The 27592-nt window shown below is 44.9% G+C and overlaps 1 protein-coding gene across 2 annotated transcripts in view; it reads right to left on the bottom strand.

Annotated features, from left to right (window-relative positions):
- Positions 1–27592, bottom strand: part of DNAH9 (dynein axonemal heavy chain 9) — a 1527051-nt gene that overhangs the window by 1280753 nt on the left and 218706 nt on the right. For both annotated transcript variants that reach the window (XM_069654516.1, XM_069654515.1), the window contains exons 11-14: positions 27482–27550; positions 20768–20894; positions 18580–18835; positions 15534–15775 (exon numbers count right to left, since the gene is read on the bottom strand). In XM_069654516.1, coding sequence (XP_069510617.1) covers positions 15534–15775; positions 18580–18835; positions 20768–20894; positions 27482–27550 — 694 coding nt within the window. The remainder of the gene's footprint in view (positions 1–15533; positions 15776–18579; positions 18836–20767; positions 20895–27481; positions 27551–27592) is intronic.

Here is a 27592-nt window from a genome sequence, read left to right as displayed (position 1 = left end):
TGCTTGGATTTGTGGGGTGCTCTCAAGTCTATCCTTGTCCTGACCATGCTCTAGAGACCGCAGCACCCTAGGAATATTCTGGGTACCTGGCCCTCATTTAGTGGTGCTGGAGCACATTATATTGCAGGGATAGGACATTCTTATAGCAAACCGTAGTCCAGCCATCTTAGTTTTACAAGGCGGTGGAGCCTGAGTGTTTTGCAACTTAACTTCCCCAAGAGCAGAGCCCTCCTAGTTCTAGCTCCAGCTCGTGACCCACTCTGTTACTCGGCAGAGCCCCTTTGCCTGTTCAGCCCCAGTATGGGACGTCTAACAAAAGAATACGACTTGCAGGCTACATAAACACAAAAATCTGAACATTGGGCTTTTCAATCCTCCACTGTAAATGGCCTCAGGGCAGTGTGCCGGAATCATTGCCACTGAACATTTCATATTCTTCACTGACCCTTGCCCTTAGACCCTGCCTCTACCTTTACCCTGTCAGCTAACCCACCCTGTGCTACTCACAAAGGGGAGAGGGGCAGGGCTAAACAGTTTGGCAGTGGACGGAGAAGCACAAGGCAGAGGGGTCTCCACTCTTGCTCCACCCATGGCCCTTGAGTAAATGTTATTCAGTAATGACAGGCAAATGGATGAACTCCCTCTGCCCGGCTCCTGTGTCAGTCTACTTTGGTGACAAGGAAGCACTGCACTGTAGCCAACGACCCTCCGTTTTAAATGAATGACCCATAAAGCAAGAGCCATGCACACTAACACATGGAAAACTACACTCCAACACTTCGAATGGGAGGAGTGGGACATTGCAGGCTGTGAGGCTATTTGAAAACACTTGAGACAGCCAATATATGTTTTTTTTTGGTTAGAACATTCTGGCGGCACATGGCAGACTGGTCAACTAGCCTTTAAATGCCCTTTATTTTTGCATGCATGTATCTTCATTACATTAAAGTAGAATTGGTCAATTCACTTAGCAACCCACACCTCCCAGAGTGCCACCTAGTGGCCACAGCTGGAATTTCACCTCCAGATCAATGCATCGTGGGTATGGACTTTACATGAAATGCCTGTATTGTTGTTCTATAGTTGAACAGTGTCATTGTCTTATAGGGCAATGCAATGTGTACATAGCTTTACCAGCACAAGACAGAACACTTTCAAGGATGACGTGTGGATTGTTAAATATAATGACCTACTTCATTTTACATGGTATATGGAGTTTTTTTGAATGTTTTAGACCCACCATGATATAGATGGTTTGGTATATGTTGATTACACAGAACACTCGTTCGTCCAAACTTGGTGCCATGACTCATGAAGGAAGTTGTTACCAACTTGAAACATTTTAACATTATGAAGGAAAAAGAACATTAAAAGGCTTTGATAACCAAATGACTCAACAGTGGATGAAAGAAAAAGAACTGGACTAAAATGACGCAGCAGGAGAGTCGGGCCAAACAGTGGAGGGAAAATTGTTTCTTAGTACATCAGTACATTAGTAAACCTTAGAGACCTCTGAAGGGGCAATAAAGGGAAACACATTCCTAGAGGGCTTGCTAGGGAAGCAGGATAGTCACTCTAGCCTATCCGCCATAAGGGGGTCACCATTTTACAGCGAAACAGCGAATTAAGGGAAGAACCAAGCAAAATATGATCCATTATCGAGCTAGAAAAGCAGAAGCCAGTTTTCCATATAAAGTAGTAGTAAGGAAGGAGGTTAAGCGAGTCAACTGACAGAATTATAAAGTTCACCTCCTTCAATTTCCAGACTGCGGATGCCACAGTTCACCCTTCTCTACCGACTTTCCGAACTTTCAACCTGCCCCAGACCTTCAGCTGCTGCAGCCGTTGACCAAGCAGTCATGGGCATTGTGGTTAGCCAGATGGTATAGTGCCAGACTCCCAAGAAAAAACTCAGGCAACCTGTCGCACAGTGCAAAACATCCTATGCCACCTCAGGATCTGGCGATGATGGTTTGCTTGGCTAGGATTACAACTCCCACATGTCCTCCCACGCTCATCTCATGCCATGCCATCATGCTGTGCCCAGGCTAGTATCCAAGTCAATTTGTGTGTGAAAAGTGCTAAAGTCGATCTACCCAACCACCGCTCCAGACTTTGCCCTTCAGCAGGAACATGGCACACACCTATGACCTTCAGACTACACAGAAGGTGCATTAACCCCCTCTGCTATCTAATTTGGTAACAAACACACCATGTTCTTGTGACAGCGAGAACTGGTCAGGGTGTGGAAGCCCTGGCTTTTTTCATGATTTTTATTCATATAAAATGATGGCGATAATTATTTTTCTGAAAGAGAGTCTGCTAATTGGAGCCCCCCCTTTCATAAAGCGTCATACCAAATGCGGCCTTGCTGCACCAGTTTCCTGACAACTGCTGCACCTTTCGCATGACAGGACGGGTTCAAAGGTTACATGTGCATCCATGACAGCTGCTGTGACCCAAATTCACAGAAGTCAGATGGAGTATTTTAACCTATTAATCAAAATATAATAATTGTTGCCTTATCCGTCTGGTGGCAGGGTAATAGCTAAACATGGTTATGGTATGGTGACTGGTTAGAATGCACAATTATTGAAGCAACACCAATCTGATACCATGCAAGTGTCAGCTATGTGAGCCCAGACCAGTTACGTGAGGGCGATGTGTATTCATAGCTATACTGGCAGCATGAACGGATTACAGTGAGACAATAACCATGATGCTATCTTCCTTACATTACAAGGCAGAAGGGTAACACCTCATCGCAGGCAAAGGAGCTACAAAAAGATCAACTCCTGGGAACATTGCATCAAAGGGGCACTCAGACAGGAAAAGACAACCTCTCACCTAAAGTCCTTTGAAGTCTGCAGACCTGAGCTTGGCATGGAGTTAGAATAGCCACAGAGGGAAAAGTGGATCTGTGAAGCCTTTCACCATCTCACTTTTCTGTTGGGGCTATTTCCATTCCTGTCTCCTCCATTTACTGCAGGGCAAAGCACTCTGTGCATGATGCAAGAAGGCAGTAGTCCCTTGTTACAGCACCAGGGATTGAACCCGCCACAGCGGCCTTCCTTCTGTCCAATCCCCAGTGGCAATTTGCCTTTATATTCTTCCTTGTTTCCTGAACACCAAGAGGAATACATATCTGGATATCTTTTGGGTGTGCAGTCCAATGTAAAGTCTTCTGCCATACAGGTGAAGACAGGTACTATCCAAGGCAGAGGAAATCTCTCCTACCTAACCGTCCCCAGGACAGTCTGGGGTGGGGGGAATGCTGTGACCCAAGGCCTGCCATTCTGTCAGCTGCACTGGAACCAGGCTGCTCACAAGAGGTTAAGAAACCCTTGTAGGTGCCAGCTGATCTCCCTGGACTGGGAAGGCAGAGCAAGTACTCAGCTTGTCCTGAAGCTCTTGCAAGGGGACTAAAGCCACTGTGAGGAGTCAAACGCCACCTGGAATCCTGTTTTGCTGTTTTGAGTAGCCTGAAAAATGTTTTGACTGTGCATACTGCCTTCAAACTGTCACATGACCAATGTTGCGGCATTTGGCACCCTTTCACATCTTCGAAAAAAACTGCTTGCAACCTTCAAGCCAGTTTGACGCTGCAGATGCAATGAAGCCTTTGACTCACTGCTTCTTGAGGCACAGCATTGACCCTACAAGACTTCACCTTCACTCAATCGAAATCTTGACTCGAACCGCTGGAAGCCATAGTGTCAGCCATGCACCAATTCAACCCAGCCATAGCATCATCTCAAACTGACTTAACCTCTGATCAGAAAATGTTGCACCATTTGAACGGCATTGCCTCGAACGCAGCGTTGAACTGCGAGGAGCCCTATCTTGAAGCTAATTCAATGCCGACATGCCACCAGCGGCAATGCAACTCACTGCATCTCAAACCAAGTTCGAGAAGGAGAACATCACAGAGAAGCCCACTGTGATGCTGTCGAACCACCCAAGATTAAGAACACAGTACTGTTCAGAGGACCAGTCCTCCTGTTCAACTTTCTAGGACCAAGACGTTAGTAAGCCTTTTTTGTGCACTTCTTCTAGCAAAGACATTTATGAAATTGCTTGCCAAGCACCCTGCTAAAGTACCCAGAGTACTAGTCTGCCAGTTCTGCATTTGCTGTGTTCTTTCCACAAGTGTGCATTTAGTTGTTTTTCTAGCTAGTTATTTGCATTCCTGATGTCTGATTAATGTAAATGTATCTTAATACAATCTTGATTCAAATTCTAATATTTTGGAGCCTCTGTACTACTGCTGTTGTGTGAGAAACCTAATGGTATTCTCCCGTTTACTGCCCCTTTATTTGAATGACCATACCCAGTTCCTCCCATCCCAGTCAAAAAATATAAAGAAGTGTACAAACTATCTGAGAACTACCTGTCCCACAATGCCTTAGATACAAAGAGAAGAGAATGCAGGGAAATGGGAGGAGACTCGAGATTCACCCCTTTCTCCTATTCAAGGCAGAACCCTCTCCTCTTTAGTCAGGGGTCACTTGCCTTCATACCCCATTTCCCCCATCCCCAATCACTGGGCTGAAGAAGAGTAAGCAAAGAGGAAGGAAGATTTCCCATAGGGATCAACAGGAAACAACTTCCTGTGGAGAACAGCCATGTTGCCACCTTAATGAAGTCAGGAAATTCATTTAAATCATCCACACCTGACTTCACTTAACCAATATGCACAGTATAAAAAGTGTGGTTCTAAACCGCACTGTGAGCGAGCTAGTAACCTGTTTCAGACAAAGCAGACTGCAAAGCAGAGGACCGCTGGAGGAGGAGCACAGCATGCAAGATCGCCAACCAGCTGAAAAAGAAAGGGTGCAGCACGGCGAGGGAGCTGTGCCTACACAGAGCTGGAACCAGACAAATAACTTGCTATGGACATTGTGTGAACAGGTGCTCTCTCCCCTGGGGTAAAGAGGCGTCAGAGGGGCAGTGAGAGTAAGCACTAATCCCAAGGCTGAAGGAAGGACATTGTTACAGTGCCACGCGGCAACCAGTGAGTGCCCAAAGCTCAGAGGAGCCCGCTGTGTATGTGCACCAGGATCAAGTAACACAACTAAAGGAATATTTTGTGCATATATGTGAAGTACACACCACCAAGGAAAGGGCATGTGAGAGCAAGATTTCTGAAAGCCAAGAGAAAAAACAGTGCAAAAAGGGTTCAGAATTTGTGCATTCTGAAACTGGAAGTTCAAAGTATGTTAATATAAAGAAAAAGGAAAGAGAGAACGAACATGCAAGTGATACAGTATAAAGAGAAAAAGGCAAGAACAATGCCTATGGAACTTGTGGTATTAAAGTAAAAAGTGAAACTAAAAAGTCTGGAAACATAAGCCACAGCCAGTATATTAGGGATTCCCGCACAGGGCTGAGGAAAAGATACTGTGTGTTTTCAAAAGGCCCTGATATTAGGAAGTAAGAAGGAACTATTGAAGGGAAAGTCAACGTGGTCCTGCAGGGGTTTGTAAGAAAAAGCCACGCCATTCGAAAGTCTTCAACATCAGGAAACAGTCTGAGCCCGACTGAGGGAAACAGGAAGTGTAATCAATTAGGGGATGGGAACACTTAAAGGAGGTGAATTAAGCTTCGGGAACGGAACCCTTGCAAGTGTTTTGTTTTGCTGTGAAAGGTCTGAGCCCAACAGAGGGGGACCGGTGTGAACTTAATGGTAAACTGTGTTTTGGAAATTGGAAAGTGAGACTTTAATGTGGCAGGCCAGACGGGCCTTGACCCACGGTTTGAACGGACTTTGTGTTAAGAATCTGAGTCATAGTGTTTCACTGTGCCTACAGGGACCGCCTTACTCCGTGCCGTCCCACGCAGGGAGAAGAGCTGACTCAGTCACATTTATTCTTTAATTTGAACACTGACTTTCCTTTACATACAAATTCTCCTTGTCACACTTTTTGTACAAGACATAGGGCAGGCATTAGGTTTTGTTAGTATAGGCCATTTTGATTTGATGGACTCAACTATGACTGTTATGTATTGTTTGATGGTTGAGACTACTCCCATCCTAGCTATAGGGCAAAGTCAGAGTTTCTCCAACCCCACTGAAACTTCAATAAAAGGTTTTACAAATTGTACCTTTTGTTACAGTGACATGCCTGTGATACCATGCCTCCCTTACAGTTGCTATTATTATGTATACCTGTCGTGTTGGGACTTCTTTACCTTTACAATTGGGAACACTATGTCTTTATTGGTAGTGGGGAGCGGCGTATTTATTTTGACATTTTAAAGCGCACCAAACCCATGACAGTAGTGGTTACCAATGTTTACAAGCATAGGTGGTGCACATGGTTACAAACCTGGGAAGTACAGTGAAGTGCATATAACTATGTTTCTGGCCTATCTGGGGGTGTTCATTGACACGTGCTTGTTTAGCCACTACTGATCCCCGTACTCCTATTTATTTATTTGTTTTTTGTATTTACAGCAGCGCACAAAGCCTGCTGCCATCTAGGTGCTAATTACAGAATGAGATGAGCATTAGGCAAAGGAACAGAAACAGGTGAAGATAGTCAGGGTGAAGCAGATTAGCAAAATAGGTGAGTCTTAAGGTTCATTCAGAAAGACAGGTGGGAGGGTAAGAAGTAGATTTTTCCAAAGGGTGGCTGCACAGGCAGGGAAACTGGAGCCACCTGCTTTCTTCCCACGAACTCTGGGAACGGCTAAGAGGTGGCTCAGGAACTAAGCGCTCTACACCGGTTTCCTGCTAAGCTGTAGTCATTTCCTCCCCGGACTGTTGGACCTTCCTTTCAACACTGTCCATCAGCGAACATTTTAAGCAGAGCCAGTTGTCCCGTCCTGTCGTCCATGAATGTGCTCCTGTGTTTCCCACATATGCTGCATGCTTGCGTAGTATGAGGCTGGGCTGAGCCTCAGCAGGCCCGCAAGACTGACTTTCCAGTGAGGCTGAGACGAGTGCAAGGAATATTATGCGCCCAGAGTAGGGCAGAGGCCAGGGCTGGACTGGCCTATAGGGAACTCTGGAGATTTCCCGCTGGGCCTCTGCACCCTGTGCCTCTTGTGTGGCATTTCCACATTTTCTCATAGGAAAAGCATTGGTTGGGCTTGCTGAAAATGTGTCATGTGGGGCCACTTTGAACTTTATTTCCAGGGCCTCTTTTAGTTCCCAGTCCACCCCTGGCAGAGGCGGTCCGTGGGAACGTGCCGGCTCACTGTAAATGCTAACTAGCGATACTGCTAAATACCGTGATCATATCTTTCTCTCCGCATTCAAAAGCAACTCGGACACGTAAGAAGAGCAACGGTGGAGGGAGCCAGGGGGCAAGAGTACAAAGCAAGCAAGCCGTCTATGGCGCCGTCCTGAACGGGTCTACACTTTCAGAATAACCAATGTCGGCAATACGGCTGCAGAATGGCGGCACTGCATTTTCTAGTGTTTTGTCTCCATCTGTTGGTTCATGTCCATATTGCCAAGTTTCATAAAACTGTACTGAAACAAGGTAACATATTTACTAGGTAATCATCTTTCCTTATCTATAAATGAACTTCTTCTGTTTGCCGCAATCGCCGTCCGCTAAGAGACCCGATGGGCGTAAACTACAGAAGGGAACTCCGAGCTCCAACGTTAATTCCGTTTCCTTTTAGCCTCTCCGTTGCTGCCTTCCCCGTTAAGCAGGTGCATTTGTTGTGCTTTCCAAAGTTTTGATTATCTAAACTGAATTGGCTTTCTTAAATCGAAGGTCCACCCTGCACAAAACAAGTTGGCCTTTTTCTTCCACCCCATTTCCTGCTACCCCAGCATCTCCAGCTGTTTATTTATGCCTGCAGTGCATGTGTACAAAAGGCTGACGCCATTTTACTTGCTGCAATACTTGTGGATGCCAGAAGGAGCTAGGGCTCGGGAATCCGCTAGCATGGGCCAAGGCGACTGCGATACGCTGCTGGCCAGGGCTCTTTTTCAAGGCATCACGAGCCAGGAGTCAGACTAGCCCAAGGAGGAATTGCGGCGAGTGTGAACCAGCCATTTTGCTTACAGCTCTGGTAGGAACCAGCTCCATATAGTTCAACCTTGCCAGTGCCCGACTGGGCTTTCCAACTGAAACGGGCCCCTACACCGTCAAAGGGTGGATTGCTGTGGCTTGGACAAATAAATAATAATAAAGACTTGATCACAGATTTTCTTACGAGGTAATTTGGGGTTCACCTACCCTGCTGGCTGCCTAGCTTTGTTGTGCCATGCAGAGGACAATACATGCCCCCAGAGGCGTACACAGAGTACAGCCCTAGTGGGCAAGGCCCATTCACAATCTGTAAAGGCCCTTCTAGGATTTTGGCACATAATCGAGCCTGTCTGTGGGTGTGCCTTCGGACGCCCCAGTCCTAGGATTGCGTTGATTTAGGAGACCTGTGATCCGGCAAGGAAGATATTTATTTGGGATCTGTATATACCGATAATTTGACACAAATTCTCCAAGAAATCTTTTTTCCCTTATAATATATTGAGCCTCGTTACAGGTCTGCGGTAACTCTGCCGCTGATTCCGGCAGGTTTCCGCCAGACCAGAAAAAAATGACTGGCACCTGACTTCCCGGTAACACTGGGGTATTACGCATACTGGCCATTCAGAGCCATGGTAAAATCATGGCTACTAGCCTAAACATCCAGAATTTCACCGACATGACTGGATAGCCGCCGCACTTGACCTATAGTAATGTTTACTCTATCCATAGCATATTCAGGACCAACCTGTAACCCGGTCCTCACCAGCCACTGTAACTTGCCCTCTGTACATTCCTTTCTCGGTATATTCTACTCCTGTATGTAAACATTCAGAGCCTGGACTAATGTACGCTCTATCTGTTGTATTTATGATGTTCATGTAACGATATGTAACTCTGCTGTACACATGATTATGCGCCCAGCTACCTGAGGGTTCGGATGCGCTTTATAAATAAACAAACTAAACTACGACTCCGGCGGCCAGGAAGTCGGGCGCTGGTCATTTTGTAAGTCCCCATTCCTATGCAGTCATAGGAATGGGGACACGGGAGCACCGGTACCGTTAACAATGGTGCAGGTGCTCGCATGAGAACTCCGCAAGCAGGTGCCGTCCCGCCTGGCAGGTCTGACCCTGGGTGGCGGGACAGCACCCGCCCGCAGAGTTGTACTGTGCCGGTCTGGTAACAACGGTGCCGGTAGGCTTAACAGCACTGTTACTGGACCGGCACAGTCATAAGGAGTCTCATTGCCTTTGGGTGATCAGATAATTCCGCAAGGGATGCAGAACTCTACCTACTGAAATTGCCTGTGCCCCCATAAAATGATATACCATTGTTTACTCTGCCCTCTTCCTTGAAAACCTTAAATTACACCACATCACTTCATTTTTGCTTCAGACTTATACAGGCAGGATTTCTTAACTGAAGGCAAGGGCCCCTCAGGACATTATTTCTAAATGGGGCCAACGCATTCTCAGGCGACCATGGATCTTCAACACAAAACTCCCAATACGGTATCCTACCTTTTTTCTAATCCGGTTGGAAATTAATTTGCATTTGTGAGCAGACAGCCCGCATAGGCTGGCACGGCTTCGCCTTCAGAGGCAGATATATTCTCACACTATATATCCGTGCATGAGGCAGCGGAGCTTGAAGACGATATTGGCCTGATCGATAAGCGACTGATCGGAAAGATCATCACGCTTTGATCATGCAGAGGACTCTGATGGCAGTGATCCGGGCCATATGCAAGAGCTTCGCTGGCTACCCGGCGTAAAGGGCAGGCCCAGCTCCAGGATGTTCAAGTCCCCGTAGGAGAAACGGTGTGGAGGTTCCTCTACCTTGCATATGCACGCAGATCACTGGAAGTGGCATAAGTAGCACATCATACGGAACAACATCAATCTTACATTACAAGAAGCTGCAACCAGTCAGGCAAGAGACAACTAATATTATTATGTATTATATGACACCGGATACCGGTATTATTGTATACGTAGCATTAGTCTGAGAGACTTTTTTGGAATAGCATACATTGTGAACTGAATCCCTTCTAGTGACTTAACTTTGGCAGAGACAATTATTTGGCCAGGTTCACACATTTTTTGTTAAGTGGTGAGGAGGAAGGAGGAAGCTGTGATTTGAGTTAAATCAGCAATTTAGACACTTGACCATCTATCATTTCAGCTACAGTTGGTAGAAATATCCACTATGGTTTGGGTCTCACGAGTACCCCGTTTCATATAGATAACATTACAGTTCACAAATCACACAATAAACCAACCTGGCAAATGGATCAACACTTACAGAAATATGTTAGTAAACTGAGTATGTTTGTAATATTACATTTCACATTTTGAATACATGTGCCAGAATCCAAAGTAATGGAAGTCAAAAAGAATTCCTCTCGGTGTTGCAAAGTATCGTTTTGAAATGTTATTTATTTCCTGATGCCAAAAAGCCCTCCGCACATATTCTAGGAGTAGATCAATTTACTAATCTAACTCCATTCCTGGAATTTGGGAAAGTACTGGATGGTGGTTAAGGTGCAAACCAATGCATAAAAACGGTATTTCTTCCAGTGATATCATCACAGGGTGGGTACCCGATATGGTGACATATTCTACTTATTGGTTGACACGGGTATGCAGCGTGTCAATATATACATAAGTGAAGAAAATGTGAAATTCCACATTGTGGCTCCGTTTGTCTTAAAGGAAGGCACCAATTTGAGCAGCTAACTGAAGATGTCCATGTTTGATCACCCAAATATTAAAACGTATTAGGGTCTTGTCTGAGACACTGTATACTGCAATGACGCACGCAGCCGCCTATTTAAATGATGTGCTGATAAAGTGAGAAGAAAAATGTGCGAGGGCCCAGTGGGTTTTGCTGCAGAGCTGTTTCTCTGTACAAACTAAGCATCCTATCCTCACGGCTTTGTGGCAAGCAATAACTGCGAGCCCCTGCCCCCCTGCGCATGCGTGCGAGGTCCTGTGATGGCCCTCCTAAAGGCCACGCAATGGTCCAGTCATGCCTGTGTTGCTGGGAGTCTCTACTGTCATAGTTCTGCTAAGCTCGGGTTGCACTGCAATGCCCTCCTCCTTCCAGACCAACACGCACGTGCAGCAATTGTTAGCACAGCTTAATCTCTTAGGGCAACCTGTGCACAGCCAGGTGTGCATTGAACAGGTCTGTTGCTTCCAGCACCAATCTGGGCCAGCAATGTAGAACTTCCCTTATTTAGTGTCCAATACAATGATTGACCCGCTTTTCATTGTCTTTATCCGTCCCACTCATAATTGCTAATCCACTGTACTATTCTACCACATATGCAGGCCGATTGCTGCTGTTCATCGATCATAATGTATGATAAGTGATTGGTGATGCGCTGGCATACTGCTCTGTGGCCACACCAGGGGCTCTAGATTACAGTATATATTGTGTAGTAGGTCAAGGCGTTGTGCGATAGTATTGGCAAGCAGCTGAGGCAAGTCAGACATACGGAGACATTTGTTGAAGGGGGATATAAATGAGGGTAGCGACAGCAGGAACAGAGGTCAAAGCAGATCTCTGAAAATGACGTTAACAAAAGGGCAAATGTCAAATATTGCCAATACTCAAACCAGGCTTCCGTCTTAGAGGGCCAATTTTGCACATTTGCATTACCAAAGGTCAGTTGGGCACTTAATGCCCCTGTCTGGGCATGGTACTTTCTATGCCACCACATGTAGCAAGAGAGCTGAAACTGTTCCACCTTTCTACGGGTGCCGCAATTTAACGTTTAAGGATAGAATTATCACATGAAGTTCACTTTTGCCTGGGAATTGGTTTTGTTCCATTAATTCGATATGTGCCATCAATGAGTGGCAAGCTGAACCAGAAGGAACAAGTTGGACCAATGGGTCCAAAACACCACAGATCGGCTCCTCCTGGCTTTGGACCGAGAGCACATCACACCCACCCTCTGCCTCCTCCACTGCCTCTGTATCCGGCGACTGGCCCATTTCAAGGCCATGTGCATCACCCACCATGCCCTCCACAAGACAGGCCCAGAATACCTTCAACACAAACTCTCCCCATACCAACCCAATAGAATCCTGCGATCAGGCACACTACTCCTCCTTGTGATCCGTCCCTTCAAAGCAACAAGATTAGGGGGATCCTCCTTCTGCGTCCAAGCCCCCTCAATCTGGAACACAATTCCCCACAGAATCTGCCTCTTTGAGGACCACCTTGCCTTCCGGAAGGCCATCAAGATGCCGATTGGCCCACCCCACATCCTGCAGATCACCTGTAACACTTCAAGTTACTGCCAGATAGGCTGAGGAAGCAATGAACCCCTCACAAAATGTACTGTGTGACGGAGAGAATAAACCCCGGCAGACCGCAAGACAGAATCAGTGCCACATCTACGAAATCAAGAAACCAGCCAGGACACACGGCTACAAATATCGCACTCCAAGCTGATGGAAGATAGCCAAAGGCACAGCCACCAGCACACACGCACCCAATATCATACACAATTTTAAGACCCATCACACAACTCCCACATAAGAATGCAGCTATGTCCCACAGCAGAAATGTGGTGTAGCTGGACACATAATGAGTCTCCTGCACTTGCCTACTCTCACAAATACCTCACACCACCCATCTAGATGCCAGCTCGACATGAGTAGCTAACAGGGGCTTGGCACCCCTACCTACCTTTGTATTAGCAAAAATGCACACGTGCATTCTAAACCCCTCTGACGAATTTCCCATAACTTGGACTTCGGTCCCCAGAGGGAGTTCACCTACAGTGCTTTGAGGCCATACTAATGGGAAAAGGTGCTATACAAATGACTAATTACATTGCATTACGATAGTATAATCTGGTCCCGGTGAAGGCTGGGCAATTTGTAATATGCCAGATAGACAAAATGTATGTCAACCTGGATTTACTAGCGTTCGCAATTGAATAAGCACTGTAGGACTTAATAGGTCATCCAGTTGCATCACTTTATGGATTTCAAGCTAGAAAGCTTACATTTGTAAAGTAAGGAAGATGAAGATTATATTGACAGATAGATTCATTGTAATGTTTTTTTTGTGCTTTAGGTTTTAAGATTTCTTGTATTTATATACTTTAATGCATTTTTACATCAAGTCATTTTCAGGGTTTGATTCTTTTGGTGTCCAAACAAATAAATGTTGTGGGTCCAACGATTGTATATGTTCACTAAAACATTCTGCATTTTTCTACGAAATCAACAGGAATACATTGTCGGATCGTGGTCCGTTAATAAGCTCTCTTTCTTCAATTGTATGTTTTACAGGGTCTTGACAGGGTCATTGGTAGGGAAATTGGTTGATGGGTTAGATATTGCTATATATGTTTACAGTAAGGAAATGACTCGCAATTAGAAAAACAATGGCCTTCTGACCTGGGCCAGAATTGTAGCTCTCCCAATAAAATAAAAACCGCAAAACTAGCTATTTCAGGGCCCACAGGAATAATGTTTAAATGTTTGGAAACAACACATTTCCCGGTGGAGTATAAAAAGCTATAATTTGCCCATTTCCACTTGCTGACCCATCTCTTGGAGCCCAAATCCCACACCAAGTACACACCCAGAAAGCAGGAAGGGCCCAGATTCAGCGGTATAGGGCCCTCAGGTGGTACCGTCTCTCCCATCCAACAATGTTAACTTGGGGAGAATGAGAGCAGCAAGCAAAGGACATCCCTCAAGAGGATGTCTAGAGGCTGAAGTGTGAGTTTACTGAGGGGAGGGTGGAGGCTATGGACTCAAATAATTAAGGTGATGTGTGGCCCCTGTGGTAGGCATCTCGTGGAGTGGAGAGACAAGAGTTAGAGGGTAGATGAATGCATAGGAATAATTTTACTTGGACATTGGATCCTCTATCCCCTACTATTCAATGAAATAATGCATTTGAAACATGTGTAATATGTTGCTAATTTGGGGGGGGGGGTGTGTTCCAGGTTCTAAATGTGTGTAATCTTAAAATATGTGTTCATTTGAACAGATGCACACTCATACAAGAACATATTCGACCTCGTTATTAGATGTTAACCTCTAAATCCAACATAACAGAATGAGGCTGTAATGTATGAATGAGGTTGTGAGACTAGTACAAGATGGTAGAAGTTGGATACGAGTGTTAAGCACTCATTAAAGAATTGCTCCTTTTAAACAGCAGACTTTTTACTGCACATAAGTCATTTCTAGGTGGATTCTTTGGGTGGCAGATCCACGTGATTATTAAATGCAGCAAAGCCCACCTGATTCAGTTCAGTACAGCGGAAGCAACCCACAACACTCATCCATCTCACAATTTCTATAAACTTAAGCCTCCTGATTGCTAATACCTAAAAGAAAAGATGGTGCCATTTTGCGGTTCGAAAAAGTCCTAGTTCCTGTGGTTCCACGTTGGAACTTACACAGGAGGATGTTCCTCATCTGTCCCTCTCCATACATTATATAAGCTGTTGGGTTGCTGTCCTAATATAAACATCTGAAGATTGTGATTAGTCTTGGCTCTTGTCCCCCTAACAAATTCCCCTTCAGTATGAAATGTTTTAGGATTATCCCCACCAATGGGAAACGTAATACTTGTGTAATGAAGGGTTTTCTGCATTGGCACATTTTTCTGTTTGTTCTTGTAGGGTCAGGATGCACAGTGTTACAGTCTAAAAGAATCTGACGCAGGCATGCAAGGGTGAAGGGTGAAGACACTCTTCTTTTTGGGCACAGTGAAGTGACACTGTCTAAGGATATGGAAAGACTCTAAGACTAAGGCAAATCGTAAATTATGTTATCAACTCCCGACTGCCCGCTACGCACACAAGTGGGGAAACCCAGGGAATCTGCCGGTAGTGTAGTTGACAACAGGAAATCTGCCTTTGCAAATGACTTTGCACAGCCAGATTCATGCCCAGCACAGAATGTTTGCTGTGTTGCCTGGTGTATCCCTGGCTCAAAGAGGGCTGCGCTTGTGAATGCAGAACCCCTTTAAGAGTTTCCTCTGCGCCTGGTCTTCATGAGGCTGGTCAGGTGCAGAGGAAAGTGCAATGCAGATCGGGGTTTTGTCACCACTCCTGCTGTATTGATCTGCCCCAAATGAAAACATTAAAAAAAAAAAATTCAATGTCTGAAAAAAAGAGAAGAACATGTAAATGCCTTTTTACAGAAATGGGTCCTTTAAGGACATTAGATGTCAATGCTCTACCATCAATGTACTACTAGGTGTCAGCAATATTCTATCAGGTACACAGGACTTGTCTGAAGGTCCCTTGTGCTCACCTTTAAATTGAGAATCAGGGGAATTGTGCTCAACATGTCCCAAGTGCAAGAAACAAGACACTTTGCACCACATATTATGCACCTGCAGACTTTGGTGAACTGGGCCCTCTATAGCTGATAAGTGAAGCTATGGTGCTGCTAATTACTTACAGCATCCAACTGCATGTAGATAATCCTATCACACTGAAGTACTCTCGACAGCAAACAATTGTTCAGATGATTACAACACAGAAAGACTTACCTTGACCAGCGCGTGAATTCTGCTCCCAGACTCTCGGATAAGGCTGTAGCGCTTCTCAAGTCGGTCAGTTCGGTCATCCAGGTTGAGCAGTGTTTCTTTTTTCCCATCTTTCCTCTCAAAGATCGGTGACACCCAGGTCTTCATAATAGCTTGAATCTCCTCGACGTTATCTTTGGCTTTCTGAACTCGCCTTTCGAGATCGTGCACGCTGTCGCGCGTGACTTGTATATAATCCCAAACGCCTTCAAATGAATATACATTTTTAGAAACAAATCCATGCTCTTCCAAATCTTCTCATATATTCCAGCTATTGGGCTGTTACAATTATAATACTTCATTTGTATAAAACCTAGTATGGAAATATCTGCTTAAAGCCATCTAGCTCCCCTGCTAGGGATCACAGTCTGCCCAAAGAGAGCCGCCATTGCAAGGAGGCAGTCAAACCTATCGCTTACATAAACGTATATAAACGTAGGCTGGAGTGGAGAAAGCAAGTGTAGAGTGTAGAAAGCAAGGCTCTACTTTAACCAATGCCGACTTGGTCACGCTTTACAGTCTACCCAATGAGAGCTGCAAATACAAGGAGAAAGCGAATTGCATACATCTCGTATCTACGTGTAGGCTGAAGGATAGAAAGCAACTGTATAAACATTCAATATTATTCTATTACCCAGACATGAAGTCTATTATGCATAGGAGCTACACTTCTACTTATGCTGAACTTCCCTTTAACATGCTCCATGGGAGATCTATGTTCTTTCTTCGACTAACTTTTTTTCGAAGGGGTTTCTGAAACTTTTTTCATCAAAACTCAATCGAATTTTGTTTTATTTTGGGGGTTCCCCAAAAAAACCTCTGCTATTGTTTTTAACGTATTCCCGACCACCCCTACTACGTAAATGCACTTCCCCACCCCCTTATATTTTTCTATTTGTTTTTTTGACACAAAAGTTTAATTAAAAAAACATCAAATAAAGGTCAGTCGATGAAAGAATGGTATACGGTCAGTGGCCAACAGCATGTTGAAATACTAAACAAAGCCATCTAGAATATGGTGACTGTCTGAACATTGAGCTGTACACACAGATTTAGTTCGAAGGAAGTGTGCTAGCTCCATTACTCCAGCATACCATTTCCACACGTGTGTTCCGGGATGGGAACGCTTAGTGATGGCATGACATTACATTTGCCAAGAGTCTAGTGCCTAAACAATAAGAATTAACTGAAGTACATGTGCCGAATATGAAACTTTGCGCAAGTACAGCTTCAATATAGATCAAGAGAAATAGCATTGCACTTTTTCCCTGGCCTACGTTCTGGCCCCAATTACAGAAGGGGTTAGGGGGAAAGGATAGGTGCACGGATCAGCATGTTTTGGGTATTAGGGTCTACAGCATGCTGGGCAGTCAGTTGGATATTGGCGACAGCAATAGCAGTCATTCCCATTGGCATATCCGAGCAAACGAGTCTCGAACAATCTATAGATTTTTATTCGATCTGGTTCTTACTTGGGAGTGGGTGGAATGGAGTTCCAAAAGGAAGGGTCATCAAAGGGAATGTTTCCACAAAAAAGTGGTGGGTTTCGGCTACCACCTCACACACTTGATGATCTTAAGTGTTCAACAGGCAGTTTCTGGACTTCTGTGTTTTAACGTGCTGTATGGTTAGTGTCTCACTCTGCGCTCTTCCACACCCTTGCCATTCATTACATTGATGTTGCCATCCCATCGTGCAGTACCCTGGAGAAACCCGCATACAGCAGGTCTGCTAGAGATGCTAACATGAACTAACTCAAATGGAAACAGCACTGGCTGGCTAGGATGGCCTCACTTATCAGATCATTCTCGCAAAACTATCTATCAAAGATGCATCGCGCAAAAGCCAATCACGCATTTCAGATGCTTTTATAGGTAAAGTCATAATAATAATCTTTAATACTAATTATTTTACAAATGCATTCGCTCTGTGTATTGAAGAGCGTCAACTCTTACACTGCACCTTCTTCTTTATGGCGTGGGTTTTTAGAATGGTATTAGAAAGGGGGGAAAAAACCTATGCACTCATGACCGGCTTCTTAGTAGGGTCATAAGAAGACCGCACGGCCAAAAATCAAATTGCAAATACCCCTGTCCACCACCAAGAAAGACCACTGGGTTTGTGGGAGCGGAATTGCTGCACTGTCCATCGATGTATGCAGAGTGGCCGAAAAGCCTTGAAGAAAAGGTATACCATGTGGTGAGCTCTGCCATCCTCAGGTTGATCATCCCTTTTGCAAGACAGAAAGATGAAGCCTGAAGAGTTGCATAATGTACCCAGTTCTGCACAGAGACCAGAGAAGCATGGAGCCCATTCATTGGTTTAGAATAACCATTGCACACATGGCCCAGCACTTATTGTCCTTTCTCCAGCAAGACGCTAGAAACTAAACAATTAGTGTCCACGGTACTCCCCACTCCTGGTCCACATGAACATTGGCAGTCAATAAATCAAACTCCCCCTGCCCCTGCAATGCCCAGTCTAAAGTCAGAGACCTCGGGTACTAAACGTAAGGTATCATACAAAGGTAACATCTTTTTAGCCAGAGACTTGTTCATTGACTTCCTGCACAGGTTAAAACATCAGGCACAAAAGGAAGAATTCACTTCCCGCATAAGAGATGCATTTGGGTAATGATCTCTAACAAGTCACTTCCTCATTCATAAGACACTGGAGACCCCTTAATCTGATTACTACTGCAGTCCTTTGGCCATGATCCATGGCATCAAAGCTCCAGATTTTAGCTAGCCCTTGAATGCAGGTGGCTCTCCCAAATCATGCGGCCGCATCTATTCTGAGCCATCTCTCCATAAGAGTTGAGAGAGTGATTGAGTGGCCAAACCAATGATTGGCCAAGTTAGATTGTGGAATGAAAAAATTGGATACATATTTATAGCCAGCGCAACGATTGCTTCCCCAAACACGCACCTATATACATGTTTTAGACATTTATGTCGAGAACTACGCCATTGCCGAATTGCTCAATAGCACGCATGTCGGCCATGCTCACCTTCTGCTCTCCAGCTCAGGCTCTCCTCGGCCTCCTTGATCCGGATGTCGATGTCATGCAGCTGCTCTTCCACGAGGGGGAACTCCACCTCCAGGATGGTCTTCATGATTTTGTTGTACCAGTTGGCCGTGAGTTCCAGATTGGCCACATACTGCCTGAACGATTCCTTGGAAGCGTAGAACTCTTCGGCTTGCACAGGGATGGATTCAGTCTGCCTCGTCTCCAGATACTTCACTTCTCTAAGCACTGAAACCAACTTGAAATGTAAAAGTCCAATTAGATCTTTCTCCCCATTTTCTTTGACATATTGTACACCGATTTTCACTTACATTATTTTAATTGTTGATCCTTTAGTTTGCAATACTTTCCAAAGTACAATATTAATTGAGCGTTAACTGGTGACTCTGTTATATTTTCAATTTCTCTGTTCATAATCTCTTCTGCCTTCTTCCCTGCGCTTATATTTCTGCTTCTCTTCTTTTACCATCTTGGCTCTTTTGAGGCTGACTGGCAGTTCAGGGTGGTCTACAGGGAAATGGAAGGTGCTTAGGGGCAAGAAATGGAATTTGTTTTATGGACAAGTAAAGGGCATGAATGGCAAGAGATTGGTGACTGAGCAATGTGGGAAAGGCAAAGAGGTGTGAGCGAGGGAAGGGATTGAGCTAATAGTTAAAGGATGGAGGGGAAGGGTGGTCTCAAAAGGTATTTACAAGAAACAGGGGTGTTGAGAATGTGGCACAATGGAATGATAATGAAGGATGATGGGTAAGGAAATTAGGGTAAATGAGACTGAGGTACACATCTGGAACAGTAGGGCAGCAGGTTGACCGTTCCTGAGATCTATGTCTGACCTGCTTGCCACTGCACCCAATTGCGAAATTGGCTTGACCCCCTTTCTTTTTACTGACTAAGTGATGCATACTTGCTTTATTAACATACGTTTCAATCACTACCTCTTATATTTTTATATTTTTTCAAGTTGCTTTATCATGTGACTGTGTTTTGAAAGTACACACAAATTGTACAGACTGAGATTGCAATTATAGTAAATGTTCATTACAATGATAATCTTAGCCTGTTTTTGAGATGTATTTGACTCAGGATACAGATGATTAATAGGCTTACCCCTTAAAGATAACTTGGTGCTTTGAAAAACAGATTTCTGAACAGTTTCCTAGTTTAGCCCTTGTATAACAATTTTGCAGAAATCATTTTTTTTCTAATATTGAAAATGGAATAAGAGAAAATGAAGTCTTCCCTGCTTTCTGATTGATTTGGATGTTGGGGAACCAGGAAGGCAGGGTTCAAATCCCCACCTTCCACACTTCATACATTACGTGATCCTGAGCATATCACTTTTCATCACTGTGCCTTATTTTTCCTTAACTATCTGTAGAGAAAGCCTCACTCATATAGGTTTATACTCTACAGTGTTGTTCTATACATAATTATAATTTTCACAATTTATGTTCAGCATACAGTTGGGGTGTCAGGACGACAAGTGAGGTTCTTGTGTTGCGGGGATGGGTAGATAGTGTGCAGGCATGGGTTTTGTGTTGTGGACTGGGGATGCCGGAAGCCAGCTAGGGGTGTTTTGCAATGCCAGATAATGTTTGGCTAGGAGAGCAAACACAGGTTCAGCAATGGCTCTGCTCTACCAATTAATTATCTAGCTTTACCACCGCTGTACGCTGTTCTGAAACTAAAGTTGGGTTGGGATGGGAGGAGATTTAGTCTGCTGTCAAACTACAAATTGCAACACAATGAAAACTGGGCTCAAATCCCAGTTTTCCTATATATATTGAGAAAGTATGGGAGGGGGATATGTTAGTATTTAGTTTGCTTGTTCTGGAAGTTGGGACCGCTGCACTGTGAGCTTAGGCCAATGCACTATAGGCCGGAAAACTAAACCCGCCCTGCAGGCCAAATGTCGCCAGTCCTCCCCCGACTGCACCTCTCCCATAACATGCTCAAGGCAGACCGTTGAAGTAAGAAGAATTTACAAACATGCATCAGATGAGTCCAATCCAATGAGTACCTCTGTAAAGTCAGAGATCTAGCGCAAATGCACGTCCGCGCTGCCAAGATGTAAAGGTTAGTCGTTGACATTTACTGGACATTGTATAAAGAGCAGAGCAAGCATGCAATTAGATGCACATCACGGAGGGGCATTAACTTCCCATTTTACCTGGGGATTAAAATTGACTGTGATTAGCTTGCTGTCCGTGTCCCGTTTGATAAGTGGCTGGCTGAGATTATACTGTGCTTTCTCCGACACGGTGTGGGACCACTCTTCGTACCGCTTCTCCTTATATCTGCAATTTGAAGACAAGATTACTTGTGGGCAAGTTAATCATATGGTGATTGTACAACAAACGTCATCTATTTCACACAAACAATCCTTTCTGGGGTGGGGGGCATGCAAATAGCACCTCTGGATTTTTCCCTGCGGCATGTCTGGCATATGCATCACTCCATCAGGCATCCGGGGCCATAATTGTAAATGAGAGCGCGCTGGCACAGTTATACTCGTAAACGACAGCCTAGGAAATCATTATTCATCCATTACCCAACAACAAATGCAAACTATAATTAAAGAAGCTTGCCAACACAGTCTCGTCGTAGAAGAGAGACCTTTAGGTGCCCTTTGCGGAAACGCATCGGAAAGGTTTCCACAATAAACCTGTTTTTTATCCGACCTGACACCGTGAAAATGTCAGAGAAATCCAATGCATTCATCAGCCAGCATTGAAGATTCAAAAAACGTAGCATACGCTCATTACTGTGTAAAGGATGGGAGTACCCTCCATACTAACCCTTGTAAACTTAAATCAACTGGTCAAAGCATTCTATTTACACCATGGTGTTGTTGACTAGCCAAGCTGTGACCATATACACTAGAAAAACCTACCTAATTCTGCTTGGGGAACAGCAAAAATTGCTGACTTTTAGCAACTGTTACATACCTGATCACTTGCTTTGCTTTCGTGTACACCAAGTCAAATAGTACTCGGGCAACATGTTGGTTTAAGGTTGTATTAGAAACACTCAATGTAGTGGTTGTAAAGACTGGAGGGGGGGTGTCTGTACTCCTGCGCTCTAGATGGTAGAGGAGAGGCACAGAGGACCCCAGCCAAGATTCTCTATTGTTGGTAGCAATGGACGAGCTATCAAGGCCTAGCTCCTCAAGAGATGATGCAGGCTGGTTCTTAGGTATAGTGTAGTCCCCAAGGCCCCACAAAGGAATGTCCACACACTGTATTAGTTAAAACACAGGGCCTCATTACACGGAAGGCGGTAAGGGTTAACGGTCACCGGTAATGGTACCGGTGACCGTTAACCCTTCCCGCCTTACTACGAGGTCCCTTTGCGGGTAGGTACTTTAACGCCTGCTGTTTAGTAGGCGTTAAAAACCAACCCGCAAAGGGACCAGGGTGCTAATTACGGTACCGCAAATTGCACCTTCCCCATTCCCATTATGCCCTATGGGGCAAAAATGGGAATGGGGAAGGGCAATGGGGGAAGGGGGCATTACCGCCCCGCCAACCTTGGAATAGGGCGGTAATTCCCCTTTCCACCAAGGCAGTGCCGGTATTTTACCGGCATGGACCAAGGTGCTAATAGCACCTTGGTCTTCCGCCTACCGTGTAATGAGGCCCACAGTCTTTATATAATTAAAGGTTTAAGGTTATATACACACAATCACAATAACTCACTTTGTGCTTAGTTAATCTACAATGGCAAATATCTACAGTTCTAAGTGGTACCACAATTATTATTAGATTTCATTGAAGTGCATCAACTGTACTCTGGTTAAATGTTACCCAAATCACGTAATAAAAGGTAACCAGCAATAGATATAGAAGAGAAAGCAGTTGGTTAGAACAATGGCAGAATACTGTCCTCTACCGTTAGACACAGCTCTTTGTGGAGATCCCCCTCCCCCCTGAGCAACCTGTAAAGGCTTCGAAGAAAGTGAACTCAGTGTCAAGAATCCTCGATGGAAGTTAGATGGCGTCGAGGCAGTGGCTTTGCTCCTGGCAGTGCTCATCGATGACGAGTCGAAGACGTCCTGCGAGGAAGAGGCATGCGGGGCACCTCGATGTCGAGAATTTAGGACCGCAAATAGATTGTGAAGAACTGTGGCCCAGCAAGGAAGTTGAGTCGTCCGGCGTCTCTATGGTCTTTGGGTGGTGGGAAACGCACCAGCAGATGCCCCTCGGTGAGTCGACGGCCTGGCCTTCTCCGGTGGGATAAGGCGGGTTGCGGTGCGGACGAGCGCGTCCGTCAATCAAAAGTCGCAAGCAAAGGAGCGTGCGGCTCCGGTCGTCAACTGCACGGCGTCAAGCGGCCCCCTCTTCTGGGCAACACGGCTTCAATGGGCCTCCAGCGGTTATGTGAACCTGCGAACCCTGGTCGACGACGATGGATGGAATGTCCAGTGCTTATCTTCTTTCTCCTCATCAGTCCCAGTCTCTGGTCCGCAGCATGTCGAGGGTCTGACTTCCAGGATGCTTCAGCGAAGGTTAGCAATGCTTGATGGACCCTCGGAGCACGGGAAGAGGGCGCCTAACCAGGTCCTCTTGGATCAGTCTCGACGGCTTTTGGCTTTCGGATTTCATCTAAGGAAGACAGCAGTCAACCTTCTTGAGTCTCGGCTTCGAGGTTCAGCTTCAGTTTCAATGTTATTTTCAACTCCAGCTTCTGAACAAATTCTAGCAGTGAGAGGCCCACAGATATAGTAGTTGATCTCTCATTCATTCTGCTGGGTCACACTCAGGCAACCAATCACTCAGAAGGGTATTCAGCAGTGAGTCAGCCAATCAGGCATACAGTGCATTCAGGCCATACTCCTCCCTCTCAGACACTCACAACAAGGAATGTGTATTGGGGCAAGTACCCAGCCATTCAACACTACACACTGCATTCATACCAGTTTCGGGCAGGGCTGTCTCAGTTATTGTGTCAAACACCAGAAACCAGACATCCACAACAAGAAGTGCATATTGGTCACACTCCATTCACCCAGGTCCCACCTAAAGGGTGTACCCACAACATACAGTCACTGGGAAGGTTCCAGCCAGTCTGGCCTGGACTTCACAACACCATATATAGAACTTCCACCCAACAGCCAGTCAGGGGGAAGGGACAGAGTCAGGGCTTCCCTGGACTTTGAGAAAACAAGGTAATAGGCAATGGAAAGCAAGAGGCCACAGGGGCCATCTTGTTTCCTATCAGGAATCAACGTATTTCAATGGCAGGGCCTGGGTATCCATGGACTCCTGGGACTCCTGGGCAGAAAACAATACAGAGCACAAATGAAAAAAAAGACTACAGGACAAGGACAGGGAGGCCCTGTCCCTCCAATGTATTTCCAGCATCACAGTGGTCAAGAATGTTAAATTGCTTCAGATGCTGCCAATACGTGTACCAATGCTACCTTGGAATCTCACAACAGGCACTTGCCTGTTTAGGGTAGTTTGTCAAATTTTACATTTCTGTAGGTCTCCTTTCTATCAATTAAAATGTGGTTTGTTTCTAGATGTGTGCATGTTCATATAGAAAGCGCCCGCATTCTGATTGGCAGTGCTCATACTAGAGTGGGTGTGCAGGGTACCTCTCTCCCGTACAAGTTGCAAATACTCACCCTAGGAAAAGAATAGGGCTTCTATCTGCCATCTTTGTAAGGTACAGATGAGCAAATGGTCGACTCGCGTCTATGCCTAAAAAAAGAAGAAGGACTATCCATCTATGAGTGGTATTCCACCAATATAGGACTAGGTCATCTTTCCTCGTCAATTCCCAATAGGGTCAGCTGGAAGGTGTTTACAACCTGCAGAACTGCACTGATGTGCCCCACCACTCACCACCGGGCGTTGAACGCTTAAAAAGCCGCAGGGCTTCACAAGGCTCCAGCCTACCCGGCACAGCTTTACAAAGTTCAAATAAAAATAATGTTGCGGTCACTCCAACCTCACAGCTCTCTTAGTAAGGTTCAGGGGGATACCTGCAAGTGGCAGTATCATTAATATTTGCAAGTGTTAAATCAATATTTGTTACTGAACAGAAATTGCTTTCTTCTCTGCAGGAATATAAGAAGTCTAGTCACATGTGAATGGCAAGCACAATTACATTTGGAAGTATATATATCTTTTTTTTGTTGCAACGGTACTGCTCCTATATACATTACATTCGGGGTATAATCTGCATAACATTAAACCAGTAAGGGACTCATTCTAGAAGAAATACAGAGCCTGTGATATATTATTACTTGGATGCCAGTACAGCTCTTCCGGGTGGGCACTGTGGTGGTGCCAGTGTTCTATATTACCTACAGCTGTGTATAATTATTGTCCATGGTTAACATACATATTTTCCACCATTTTCATTAGTGCTATGCATTCTGCAGGTGGTCAAATGTGCCTCTGGTTCTGAACTGGCCGTATAATACAAATAGAAACGTAGGTTAATGTTACCCTTGTAGGTCGCCCGTTTTCTTATATATAATGTGCTTCTGTTTTGTTTTGTTCCCTGGTATATGTCCCATGTACTTATACCCTCATAAACTGGCACATCACTTGTAATCTGTGTGCTATTGTACAGGCACTCTTTGTGGGAATACCTCAGCTGCGTGTAAATGTGTTGACGCAAGTCATTTCTGATCGGAAACAAATACAAATGTGAAAAGTTCTATGGAAGGTCTCTGCTCCAAAAAAGATTTGATTGTGATTATATGACGTTTTATGTGTCGATGCATGACCAACAATTTCAAAGACCAGCTTGGAATGGAGCAGATTTTCGGTGTCCCTTACCATGTTTTTAAGATGTTACATTTCTTGTGATGCAGAGGAAATGTGTGTGACATCAGTGAAAAATTTCCGATAAACCAGAGAAGTCATTTTTTTTTTTTTTAGTTCAGCGTCATTCAGCCATTTTGTAGTTGCTGGTAGTCTGTCAAAAGCGATATTTCAAGGGGCCCATAGTCCCCTGCAAAACTCAAAACTGTCCATAGGTGGTTCCTGTTCTCATATGGTAGTCCCCAACAGGCAGAGTGGCCGCACATGCATGCACACATACATGAAAAAGACATACTGTTGGTTCTTAAATGCGTATGTGTCTGTAACTATTTGGCATCACTGATAGAACAGTAGATTTGGAGGTCTTACGAAGGCAGTAGGTTATTCTCTGCAACAACAGTGACATAAAAAGCTTTTGCCACTATAAAACAAGGTATGTATGCTGCACTACACACAATTTACAAAATGAGTGCAAACTCATGGATCTACCCATGAATGTGTCATTGAACAGATGAAAGTAGCATGCATCCAAGATATCCATCAACTTTAGACCGGTGTCGACCTGGTCCATACCCGGATATCCAAGACCTGCTTCAAGCGGAACCTTTCCAGGCTGAAATTCATGCTGCCGTCCAACACCACCAATCAACCCCACATCCAACTTGGAAACTTGCATGTCCACTGTGAACCAAAAAGGCTTCAGCCCACAGCTTCGATCCTGTGCCAAGTCTCTGGGATTCCATATTGACAGCCACATCTCATTCAAAACATACATGAGGTGGGACACTCAGACAGCATGCCTTCTACCAGACACCACTTCCACCATAAATGCCTATGTGCCATCTAATCAGGACGGAGGAAACACCATGCTCACTAGCCTATCCACCCACCATCTGCATAGCACCCTTTAGCTGCATCCTCCACGTCACAACCCAACTCATCAAAAGTCTCTGCAACCACATAACTCCCACACTAATCCAACTTCACTGGCTAGCGCGACAAGCACGCGTCACCTTCAAAGCCAGTTGCATCCATTCAACAAAGGCAACATCTCTGAACTGTGAAACACCAGATTTCAGGACATGGTCAGACGAGGAGTAGAAATGCAACGAGGAAAGAACAAGGAAACAATCATTCTCAGTCAACACTGCAGACTGTGGAACCTCATGCCATCAGGATCAGACTTGCTCCGCCCTCATACAATTCAAAAAAGAAATGATGACCCCACCCCCCTCTTCAAGGAGAACCTTGGTCACACCCCATAAGATACAGCAAACAAACAGAATCAGCCCAGTATCCCACCTGACAACCACCCTGTAGAGTTTACCGCCACACGCTCTACCACCACATGCACTGTCACATGTTGCCCACACTGTAGATGTCAAATATTCCCTGCCATGCTAAAGGGGATGCTGGTGGTGAATGTCATGTTATAGCACTGTACTGGCACCCATAACCATCTAATGTATGAACATGTAACCCCTGACCAAAGTACAGCCCTTCATTGCTTCCCAAAGCAAGTTCTTACACAATTCATGCATTAAATAAAAGAACAGTGAACGGTTTGGTCGGTATGTTGAGCACGGGGCCTATATTGCCTTCCCTACAGGCACGTTGAAGCAGTAAAGTTTTATCTACTCGCACAGATGTAACCACTCTGTGTCCAGTTCAACTAGTTCAAGACCATTCAATAGCACAGTATGCGGTATCCATGCACAGTCAGTTATTTTGGGAATTTAGGCCCTCCGAGCCCAACCCTCTTGTGAAATTCCCAGATTTTTTAACACCCATCTCTTGTAAGCAAAATTCATCTGCACTATACAGAAGAACACATACACTGACCAATAACAGTGCATATTAAAGTGCATTTACACGCATGCTGTTGCTGCTGATGTTCGCCCTAGTGCACATCGCATAACACAGAGTTGGGAGTGATGTGCAAAATGTGCGCAATTTTCCACCACTGTCAAGCTTAATTGGGCTAGCAAGAGGAAGACATCTACGAAAATGATTTGCACGTCACCCCTAAACTGGCTTTTTGGTTACAAAAAACCCTCAAATGGCTAAATTGATGTTAGATGCGAAGGAAGAATAGGTGTACTCACTTTTCCAGCAGTTCAATCATTTCTTCGTACTTTTGGATCATGCGTTTCCCTTCTGCAGACTGCAGGCACCTACAACATCAACACCAAAAGAAAGAAATAATTTTAACATGT

The sequence above is a fragment of the Ambystoma mexicanum genome, chromosome 3q, assembly GCF_040938575.1.
Source record: "Ambystoma mexicanum isolate Mex_15411 chromosome 3q, UKY_AmexF1_1, whole genome shotgun sequence".
NCBI classification, from domain to species: domain Eukaryota; kingdom Metazoa; phylum Chordata; class Amphibia; order Caudata; family Ambystomatidae; genus Ambystoma; species Ambystoma mexicanum.
This window is presented reverse-complemented; position numbering and strand designations above follow the sequence as displayed.